At 34.4% G+C, this 12,129-nt stretch overlaps 1 protein-coding gene across 1 annotated transcript in view; it reads right to left on the bottom strand.

Moving 5' to 3' along the window:
• The window catches only part of ADGRL4 (adhesion G protein-coupled receptor L4), a 117,756-nt gene that overhangs the window by 19,114 nt on the left and 86,513 nt on the right, over window positions 1-12,129 (bottom strand). The window contains exons 10-12 of the mRNA XM_065886414.1: window positions 11,033-11,236; window positions 8,726-8,946; window positions 8,530-8,596 (exon numbers count right to left, since the gene is read on the bottom strand). Coding sequence (XP_065742486.1) covers window positions 8,530-8,596; window positions 8,726-8,946; window positions 11,033-11,236 — 492 coding nt within the window. The remainder of the gene's footprint in view (window positions 1-8,529; window positions 8,597-8,725; window positions 8,947-11,032; window positions 11,237-12,129) is intronic.

Genomic DNA, 12,129 nt, shown 5'->3' on the forward strand with positions numbered 1-12,129 from the left:
TTCATTATGTAACATCCCTCAATGTAAAGCTGCATTTATACGAAAATACCAGGGATGAATTTCACCTTGGCTGGTGAAATTCTAATTAAGCTGGTTATTTCTTATTGGGCTTGAGAGACCCAAGGGGTTTCTTTTTCGATATTTTTTTGGATTGATAAGTTTTATGAAGTTATTTAAATTTTATGAAATTTTTTAGAACAAGTTCCAAGAAGATTATCTGTGAAGGTATTTCCGGTAAGAATATAACTCCCATGAATGGGAATACATTGGAAACTACAAATGTATTATTTATGTTAAGTTCTTTTTTAGCACCACTTTTCCTTTTTTTAAATTCCAGCTACCTGTTTCAAGAAGGTCAGAATAATATGAAAAAGTAGCTAAATGTTATAGGCTCTGAAGTTCTTATTAATACATAATATGGAGAAGAGGGTAGAATACTGAAGTGCCTTGAACCACAGAGGTCACTAAAGATGCATCTAACAAATATGATGCCATTAAATTAACACATGTAATTAAAATGTTATCCATGTAATTAAAATTGTTATCCACAATTTAAAATTTACAATGAATAGTGTTTCTAATATAACTTCAATGGAGTCATCTAAAGGACATTGCCCAAACTATGATTTTAATTCTCTTCCTTATATTTGTGCCATTTAAAGAAAGCTGCAAATGCACTCCTATAAAAGATACTTAAAAACCAAGTCTACACTAGTAGCTCCCAGTCAAGAGATTTAGGAGTATTGCCCCCCATGGGACATTTGGTTGTGTCCGGAGACAGTTTTGGTTGTCATACCCAGGTGGTGATGGTGGAGCTGGTGGTGATGATAGAAGTCAGAGATGCGGCTAAACTTCCATACAGCACAGGTGCCACAACAAAGATTTGGTCCTATGTGTTAATGATGCCATTGTTGCAGAATCTTGGTCTATCATAATTCTTCCTTTCAGTTTATATATTCCTATTTAGCCATTAGACACCACAGTAGATAAAATTATCTAGTGTTGGCAAAAATGTCAGAAAACAGACATTCTTATATATTGTCAATGGAAGTATCAATTGAAGTAAGTGTTTCGGAGGCAATTTGGAAATTTAAAAATCTGCCTCTACTTGCATTTGTACCTTTTTTAAAAATTGAAGTTTAGTTGACTTACAATACTACATTAGTTTCAGGTGTACAACAGAGTGATTTGATATTTTTATACATTATGTACTATACAAAGTTATTACAATATTATTGACTATATTCCCTGTGCTGTACATTATACTTCTAAAAGGCACTTCATAACAAATTTATATAATGGGTATATGTAACTGTATTGAAACGATTCTCTTGCAGTATGATTTGTAAGAAGAAAATCAATAAGAAAGTGATTAAATAAATTAGATCATACTCATAATATGCAATGATAAAAAATGGTAGAATTGTATGTTCTAACAAGGAAGGATGAATATGATACATTGCAGGTTATAAATAATTTGGGTTATTTGAATTTATAATCAAATTTCTTGCTTACATTTATACATATGTATATGCATATTTATGTGCGGTATATATGTATTTGTGTGTGTGTCTGTATGCATAGCAAAGGTCTGGAAAGATACAAAGTAAATATTAAGCAAAAGAGTAGTCAGTCATGAAGAATATGAGTATGTTTTGAAATGTTCACTTTTTACTTTACATAGTCTTGTAATATTTACATTTCTTTCAACCTTGGGCAATTTGCGAAATTTAAAAAAAAGTAATAAGAATACATCACATAATAATAAATATACATAGACATGTTCTGTTTTGTAAGGCTTATGTGAGGAATTCAGTTTTGAGTAGGTTTTAATAGTTATTTCCTAGTGAAAGGGAATTAAGAGATTGTAGACATAATTTAGAACAATTAGAGGAGACCATCACAAAAAACTGAGTGGAATTCTGGGCAACCTAAAAAGACATGGGTAAAGGAGCAATATAGAAACACTGAATTATAAGAGTTGTGATTTAAATTGAAATGAAAGCTCTCATTTTTTAAAGAAAATGCCTTATTTGGACACAGCTTAATTAGTATTTGCCTCAATCCAGCAAATTAAATTCTTCAATACTGAACATATCTATGAGAAACTTCAATTTCTACTTAAAAGTTAAATTATTTTCACAAACTCTTTATATTTATGTACTTGAATCTAATCATTTGCACAGTTTTAGTTGAAAGAATTCAGCATGAAAGATTAAAAATACTGAAGAAAAGAAATAAATTATGTAAATTATCTTCAGTTTGCAGCTTGCTTTACAAAGATTTAGAAATCTCTTTCTTGTACAGCTCAATCTTTCAAAAGCATGGCTAGGTCTTTTCATGTATAGTTATAATCTTAACATTCTAAATGCAGTGATTCATAGATAGAATCAGTGGGGTCAGTGGTTCACACTTCAGAATTCTAAGAGATCCTTAATATTAATGAGTAAACACCTGAGGAGTACTTTTATTTGATCAATGCCAAAAATGTTGCTGCTCAAATACCTAAGTAGTTAACACTTAACAGAGTAAATTGAAAGCTTGAATCTTCCTTTGAAACAACATACCTAGGGGTAGAAAAAGCCACCAGTGCGAACTAATTCAGTGCTTATTCATTTACATATTATCTTAAAGGCATCATCATTATAACTCCAAACCAGACATGCCCCAGGGCTCCATTCATAAAAACAAGCAAATATCATTTACTGGGAATTGGTTCTTACTCTACAGAAGAAATACAAGGATTCCATATAAGAATTAAACCCATTGCCAGTTGTTCGATAAAAATGTCTTTTCCAAGTACAAGTCTTCCCAGATTTGCTCAGAGAAAGCTGAGAAAGCAATTTTATCTCTCATTTAAAGCCAAGCATAACAAAGTCACCACTAATTATCTATTTAAATTTGAAGGCTCACTTACTTTTTTATCTTTATTCTGGAAAGTAAATACTATTTATTCTATTAAATTTCTATTGCTTCTCTTTAAGACATTTCACACTTTGTTTCATTTCAGTTAACGTTTTCCAGCAGAGTGTACTAGAGACTTTTAACAAATTCCATGTACAAGCACGGTTATCATAATAATATCTTGCTATAATTAAACAAATGCTGTCATATCTTCACCAATATTTAAAAAATTAGGACCTATGCTTATATATATGTATACAGACACACACACACACACACACACACTATACTGGCCAAACCTACAGTACCTTGCATATAAAATTTTGCTGTGCAAATTATGGTTTTAAAATTAGTGTTTTAACTTAATTTTTAATACAAAAGGTAAAGCTAAGAAAGCCAAAGATTGTCCTCCAAATTATTGTGTATTTTCCTTTTTTAATTTTTAAAGAATAGATGCTTTTTCTAAAAAAATTGTTTTGTATTTACTGTATCTTTGTTGTGTTGGGCTGGCATCATTATCTTCATCTTACATGTTAGGAATCCAGAACACAGAACAGTCATAAAGCTTAAGAAAGATCACAGGGTGTTTCTTCTTGCCTTATTTATTACCATGGTCTTTATTAATGGATCAATTAAAATACACAGATCATTATTAAGGATTTGCTACCATCTGTGTTCTGGGGTGATCAGTAAGAGGGCTGGTAGTTTTACAGTGTAGAGTCCACTCATACATAGAGAATGCATTGTGAATGTGGCTCTGTAGAAAATTCGTTTGCAACTCATTGGGCTGTGGCCCCTAAGGTCATGTAATAAGTGGCATTGATTATTGAACAAGTTATGGTCAGTGAATCAAGAGACTCACAGCTCTATGTTGGGTATTTGGATGTGGGAGATGAGTAGTGTAATGCAGACAGAAAATTATCATGTGAAACAAAACAAAGCATTAAAAGTACTATTTCGGGTTTGACTCAAAATTCTATGGGAGCAGGTTGAAGAAAGAGATTAGCTACAAATCTGGAAAGGTTTTCATGAAGTTGTGCAGTAATTAATGATAAGATTTCAGGCAGCAGAGCTTTACACAAGGTTGTAGGATTATTGAGTGCAAAGAACGAAGAAAATATCCAAGGAACGGCAAATATTCTAAAGAGGATAAAGTTCTTAGATGAGTTGTTTTGTGGAGATATGCAGTGTAAGAAAAGGCTGAAAATAGGCAGGGTTCAGCTAAAGTACTGAGAAACTTATACACCAGCCTATGGTATTTGGACTATAGGCAATGGGGAACTATCGGCAACGGGATGAAGAAGGTAGGTCATAGACTCAACTTCATGAGCGTGTGTTCCAGCTCAGGTACTTACTAATTGTTCGGCAAACTGTGTAACCACTCTATGCCCCAATTTCTCCAACTTCAAAATAAAATAAACCACACACACACACACACACACACACACACACACACACATTTTTGAGTTGTTGAAGGATTAAACTAAATGTGCTAATATATGGAGAATGTTTAGCTTAGTACCAGGAATATACAAGAGCTTAATATTAATGTTCTTATTTTTCTTATTAATTGCTCTTATTATGTGAGCTGAGTTAGGAGCAGTTTTTTCTGGATAGATTAAAATGAAATGGTACAGAATGGCAGCAGAAACACAGATTAGAAGGCAACTGAAAAAGTGGCAAGTTAAAATGAAAAGGTGAGCTTTAGATTAAGACAGAACTAGTTTAAAGTTCTAGCCTCATTATTTATTTGTAGATTTCAGTGCCTTGGGCCAATCACCTAACATTTTGAATCAAATTCTATTTTTCATTAACAATAAAATGGGATGATGACAATGTAGGTGATTTAAGGAGACTGAGTATTGAAGTATTAGCTGTCTGTTTTTAAAATTAGTAGCTGCTCAACAAACTGTGAATCTAAAAAAATCCCTTATTATTGTTGTTATTAATACTATAATCTTAATAAGGAATAACAATGACTCAAAGGTATAAAAAAAGGCCTGACTGTGAAAGTAGAGAAGAAATGGATAAGTTTATGGAGGTAAAAATTTGGTAAATAGTTAATGACATGTAGACTAGGGAGTGATGAGTCTATGAAAAGATGGTTCTTGAATATTCTTAATAAAAGACAGATTATGATAATTTTGTGATTTCTGGTACTGCCTTATTTACATTTTGTCTGTGCCCTTTGTTTTCCTTCAAAAGGAATCTGGCACGCTTACAGGGCTGCTTGGGAGACACTTAAGTTCACACTAAGAATCCACTGTATGGAAAGTATACTCTGCTTCTCTCCCCATCCACAAACGAGTTCCTCATCTCCATGAAGACTTCCTCTTCCACATCTCACTGGTATCATTTATATTTTATTATATGATATTCTTTGTCATTTGTTTCATCTTGCTTTCTCCTCATTGATACTATAGTGGGCAGGGGGTAATTCTTATATTTCCTTTGTTCTCCCATCATGCCCAGACCACCCAATTAACATGGTGACCTTAATGATATGGACTGGCATCCTGTCCTACCAGAATATCCCCAAACATAGGATGACAATTTTCAATTCAGTAAATCTGTATAGATGACTGTTGGGGTGGCATGGTTGATTCTAGGCTATGTTCCTTCTTTGGTAAAGCTCAGCTCCTCTGCTGCTGGGGGCTGGAAGGGTCTGATCAGCTCTTTCGGATGGAGAGAGCTTCACGACATCACTTTGGTTTAGGTTGGTTCTTATTACTGCCGGTAATCTTGGCTTATGTGATGGCTTACACTTAGATGGTATATGCGATTTTTTTTAGTGTTTATAGTATTTCATTTCCATCTTGGCCCCTTCCATTTTTCAGAGAGGGCCAGCCACGCCACCATTCAACATCACCTGTGCTCAGCCTATTTTCTTGCTGTGTATAACTTCACTTGAGCTGACAATCTTCTGGGCAGCACTACAACTTTTCTTCCCCTCTCTAACTTTTTTGTGCTTATAGGATACCTGAAGCCTTTGTGCGTTCGCCCCATCATTTTATTCCCAGGCACACTCTATAATAATCCTTTTCCTCCCTGCTGTCAAGGGGATAGTCCAATAAGCATGCAGCCTGCAGAAAACTAAAAGCAAGTCTAGGCTCTATGTTCACACTTGACCCAAAGTCAGGGGACATATGTCAAGCTGTCATAAAAATTGTTCATATATTGCTCTTGTATATCAAGGAGACATGAAAATTCCACAGTCATATCAATCTGGGATCAAGATGAGAGTTTTACTCTTACTATTTCTGATTCCATTCTTTACAGACCTTTCGGAGTACTCCTTCACAATTTGAACTTGTCTTCATGGAGATGGGGGAGTACTTTTTTTTTTTTTTTTGACTGGCAGGGTAAGGAAAAGCTTTTCATAGAGAACAATGCACTCCCTCAAAGGCCAAGGACTCCTAACTCCGAGACACAACCCTTTCAGCCCCACTCTTTAGTCCCCTTACTGGGCTACAGCTGGTCCTACTGTTTCTTTGAAAGACCCATGGGAAGTGTCAGGTCCAAACTATTGGTGGCTCTTTTTCAAATGTCTGGGTGCTCAATATTTCTTTTACTTTATCTTTGAATGCAATACTATTCTGGGACAACAGGAAAACTTTTACTTAATGTTGTATCATGCAGCTGAATAATAATAGTAATAATAGGCCAGCATTAGCACAGAAATCCAGAGATCACTAGAGTAAAGGAATTCACTTTCATTCAATAATTACTTAAAGAATTTCTGCTATTTTCAAAGATATAAAAAAGATAAACAGTATTCAGTTTTAGACTCAACCGAAAGGCCTTATCCATTTCTTAAGTAGCCTGACCCTCTAGTTAAATGAATGATTATCATACAGAAACCAGATGGAAGATATATTGGTTCATTAATTTCAGACTAGGACAGTGTGACATTGTTCATTTAGGCTTCTAGGAAAGTTTACAGGACTCATTTTTAGATAAGCCCATCTAAAGTCTGTCCATCTTACTATAAGATAATCCAAAGTTATCTTTTCCCTTATAGAAGCAAAAGTAAAAAAAAAATAATTTCAGGGAACACTTTCTATTTCTTACTTTAGAGAAATATGCTCCTATTTTTCCTGTTTTCAGGAACTTTTTAGCCCACTACTTTCCTCTAAACTCTAAGAATCACTGATCCAAAGAACTTTCACTTATACAAAACAATATGAGAGATGGTCCACTCTGTAGAGAAGGAATCAGTAAAATTAGAAAATTTAGACAGTGCTTTCACACAAAATACTCATATCAGGGCAACGCATGAAAATGTATGGATGGGACACATTCAGCCTCTATTTTCATGTGGGTTGAAAATTTTGGAATTCTATATTAACTAACTCTGAAACTGTTTTAGCTGAAATCTTGCCAATGTTTTCTTTTTACATTACTAGATTCACTGTGAGAATTATAAACAATTTTCTGTGATGATTAGGAAATACAGTTACTGAATGCACTTTATTTCACCCACACCATTAAAAAGTAAACCTTGAAGAAAATTCTTTGCTTTGCATTTCAAGTCTTTCTCCATTTAGCAGCTTCCTCACACCCATAAAAACACATGGGGAGGGGCTTCCCTGGTAGCGCAGTCGTTGAGAGTCCGCCTGCCGATGCAGGGGACACAGGTTCGTGCCCCAGTCCGGAAGGATCCCACATGCCGCGGAGCGGCTGGGCCTGTGAGCCATGGCAGCTGAGCCTGCGCGTCCAGAGCCTGTGCTCCGCAACGGGAGAGGCCACAACAGTGAGAGGCCCGCGAACCACAAAGAAAAACAAAAAAAAAAACAAAAAAAAAACACATGGGGAGAGGAAAAAAATTCAAAAAAGATAGCTAGCTGATGGTCAAAACATATGGGACAAAGTTGTCCAAAATATTGTCACAACTCCTCCATTGACAATTCATTCTATTGTAGAGCCTTGTCAGACCTCCCAGATTCATTGACAGACTATTATATTCAGAGAGGCTTTGAAAACTTACGGCACTTAGAAATGCTCTGGAGACACATAAAAATGTCTTTATTTAGACTGGAACATATAACACCTGCCAAATTTGTAGGTTTGAAACCACTTCCAATAAGAATTAAAAGGCCCTCTTCCCAGCTGAAATAGGGCTATCAATATATGACTTGCCTGATCATGGGAAATAGTGGGTTCTTGTCTCTGATGTCGCAATTTAGTTTAAAATCACTTTTGTGATGACAGGGTACATAAGGATGATAAAACTATAAAGATGACAGTCTAATCTTCAAAGATCACTGATCATTGATAAAAGATTAAATAACGTAAACATCTGAAATGCCAGATTATCAGCTGGTTGGCACACTCTCAGTATTGAAGTATGCTGAGATACTACTGATGAGTGAAAAATGCTTTTTCTACACGTAATGCAAAAATACAGCCTCCCAAGAGGGGCAAGTTAATTATAATAGCCTTGAGTTTAAAATGTATATTTTTTCTCAATAGTGATGCAATATATGTCCAGTATTAATAGATGATTTATTGTAAAGTGCTCAAAATTATTTTTCCCCTCAAAGTAATGCCTGATTGTTGAGAATTTTAAGCACCCTTAAACTGTAACTTTTTTTGAATTCTAGCCGCAATTTTATATATACTCACAAGGATGATTAGACATGCTGGTCCTATAAAACTCCAAATAAAGTTGTTTTCTGTGCTAAGCCAACATCTGAAAAGTAAATAAGAGATAAAATCTACGTATATGCTTGTACGTACTTCAACAAAGCAAAATTTTCAATGATATACAAAGCTTATTCAGAATTGCATTCCAAATATTTATGAGATCATCTTAACTTACACTTTGGTGGTGCCATAATACCTATATCCTAATGATGCTGAAAATCCAACTACCACAGCTGGGCTGAGATAGCCAAAGATATAAAAATTCTTGTGCAAAAATCCCTTGTTGTAGATGACTCCTACAACAATGAGATAGAGGTGGATGCCTTCAATGCACATCCATGCAAAGGCAGCTAAAAAGAAGTAATGCAGCAGCCCGGCAATGATGGAACAGAAGAGCTAGAAAGCAAATAAAGAAACCATAAGCAATGTTTACTTTAACATTATTGTAACATAAAATCTTGACTTTCTCCATAAATTATGCCATTTTATATAATGCTTGGTCACATTAAAATATCCTTGTCAAGTGTCAGTTTTTTAAATTGTACCATTTCCAACTGATTTAAAAGAACTGTGCTTCATCAATGTGAAACATTCACCAGTCCTGTAATAGACCTAAGTTGCTGTTCTCGTCCAGAGATTTATACTTTTTATACACTTACATTATGTGATAAATTGTGGATTAGTCACATGATTATCTCACAGTAACTGTTATGATTTGAGTTGATTTCTGTTTTGGAGCTGCCTTTACTTTCCTTTATCTTAATCATGCTCAAAGAATGAAAATTACTGCTAATACTATGTTAAACAAAACATTATAAATAATTAAGAGAAGGCACTGAAGTTACAAAACAGGCAAATGATGATATATTTTACAAAAATATCCATTATATGATCACTTGAAGTTACAAGATTATCAGGTAAATTTGAGATGGATTTCAGTTAAATATTATTTATTAGTATTGACTTCGCACTTAGAACTAGAGTTAGGCTTATAGGAAATAACAAAATGTAATAGTTATACACTTCTGTAGTAACAGAACTAACACAATCTATTACTGGTGGGATAACACAACATTTACATACTGCACTTAATAAAATAGAGTATAATTGAAACATAATGAGATTACCTACTAAAATATATTCGAGAGTACTATATAAGGTTGGGGATGGTGATTAAAATTTGGGAAACACTGCAGTGAGGAAGTGAGATTTGAAATACGGCTTTAAAATGGGAAGAATTTGATAGGTGAAATAGAATTGAAAATAAACACTGGTGAAATAGAATTGAAAATAAACACTGTAACGAATAGTTTTGTGGTGAGGATGATGGTGGGGTGAAGCTGAAGGAGAACTGGGCTTTGGAGGATAGTGGGAGGTACACAGAATTGACACGTGTTATAAATACCACTGCAAAACAAACAAACAAAAACATACGGAGTTTACAGTCTTCTGTAGGCTATTTAAAATAGGTGCTTTGTGGCATCTACTTCAGAAGAAAACCTTGATAACTGATGGTTAGTCTCAGTACTTGAAAGATGACTAGTAAGTATGGAAATATGGAGGCAATTTAATGTTTTGTGGCCATGTTGATGCACTTCTCTGGTCTCCAGCTGCAGGGCGGGCTGCAGCTGCTATACAGGAAAGCCACTGATGTGCTCACGTTCCCTGATGGCTGCTGACAGCCGTTGACTGAGCACAGCAAGACATTCCTGTTCTTGAGAGACCTGCCAGGTGACTTTGGCTGAGGGTCTTCTCAAAGGACTCCTTGACAGGCAAACTGGGCTTTCCTTAGAACTGCACTGCTGTGTAAAGCGCTTCTACTCACTCTTCCTTTCACCTTTCTTTCCTTCACTCAGGCTCAGGCCTGCATCTTGGTCTGATGGCTCTCCAAGTCTCTCTCTTCCCATTTTCTCTCACAGCCATTTCGCTTAATAAATTTATTGATTGTTTTATCCCACTTGAGTGTCTGCTTCGAGGATGACCCAGACTAGCTCAAGATGGGAACTATTTGATAAGGCTCTAAATCAATAATGGTGGAAAATGGTTAGAAAAGTGCCTTTACTAGGTTGAGCTAATTCATCATATTTCAACCTATGAACCTTAGCCACTTTTGTGTTCCATCCCTGTCTTGAGATAAACATTTTTTCCAACTCTCTCTCTCTCCCCTCTCTCTCCCCTCTTTTTGTTTAACGCCCATGGAAAAACAACCAAAACAAAACAAAAAACAAAATAAGGTTATTTCTTCAGTTTGTTGACAAGTTTTTGCAGTTCATCATAATGAGGGCCACTGTGGTTAATGGAATTACTAAGCAAGTTGTTCAGATATATTAGCATTCTCAAACTTAGAAACACCTTAAGAACAAAGTATATCAAGTATTTGCCCCATTAAGCCCTTAATTCCAATTCATGTTTCTATGACATATATATTTAGGAAAGTAAAAATTTAGAAAATAAAAATAGAGAGTAAGGGAGATCTACATACCTTATTAGTATTTGTATTGATCCCAACAAGAAAAACAAGTTCAGCAAGGAATAGGCTACAGCAGAGATTTTTGTGAATTGTTGTCCTGGTGCTTTGAATTTCACTGAAGAACCAGAAGGTAAAAATGCATATGGCAAGGCAAATCAGTGAAATAATTATTCCTAGTTGAGTGATCCTTGTAAGAATATTATAATCTTTAATACCCTAAGGGAAAATAATAATACAACTGTTAAAAGAATAACTCAGTAGCTCGTCAAAAGAACTACAACATATAATGAACTTCCCTTTTTGGTGAAACATTAAACTGTTCCTAAAATGTAAAAATACAAACATGCATTTAGATGAGAACATTTTGTACTTTTGAAAATGTTCAACATTCAGAAAATCTGATATAAATCAGGTAGCACTTTAAAAGTTCTGTAATTAGTGATTTTTTTTCCCTAAGCATAGTATATATTAGTACATGGTTTAACAATGTTATCACCATCAGTTTCTTGATATTAGAAAGGCAATTCATTATTGTAATGTGAAAATGGTTAATTAAAGCAGCTTTATCAGTGGTAAGAACAAGTAATTTCTATGCAGTAATTCATTTAAACACATTAAACAAAGGTATCAGAAATGCTGAATATGTAGAATAACAAAACAGTATAGTTGCGAGACTTTGAAATTGGAAAGGATGGTTTCACTCTAACCAGATGGTTTTAAGAGGCATCTTTATTTAACATTCAGAAAAAAAATCATCTTTGTTACTGACATTAGGGTTAGGCAGATTTATTTAGTCATGATATGTATTTGATGGATTTTAAGTATTGTATGGAAATGAGCCTGTAATCTAAAGATTCCAATACAAGGATATAAAATAAAAACCTATATAATGTAAAAGCAAGATATTACTGATGTAAAATACATATTATGAAGCCATTCACCTTAGAAAGATTTTTCATGTTTAAAAATCTTGTGGGGTTCTACATTATTAAAACATGGTATTTTGTTATGAATGTGCTAATACTTATTGACCAGGTATCAAATATTTTTAATGAATTTGTCATCAGTAAAAATAAACTTTCAATACAAAGGCAAAAGCCCTTGAAGTC

Source organism: Phocoena phocoena, chromosome 1 (genome assembly GCF_963924675.1).
Source record: "Phocoena phocoena chromosome 1, mPhoPho1.1, whole genome shotgun sequence".
Taxonomy (NCBI): domain Eukaryota; kingdom Metazoa; phylum Chordata; class Mammalia; order Artiodactyla; family Phocoenidae; genus Phocoena; species Phocoena phocoena.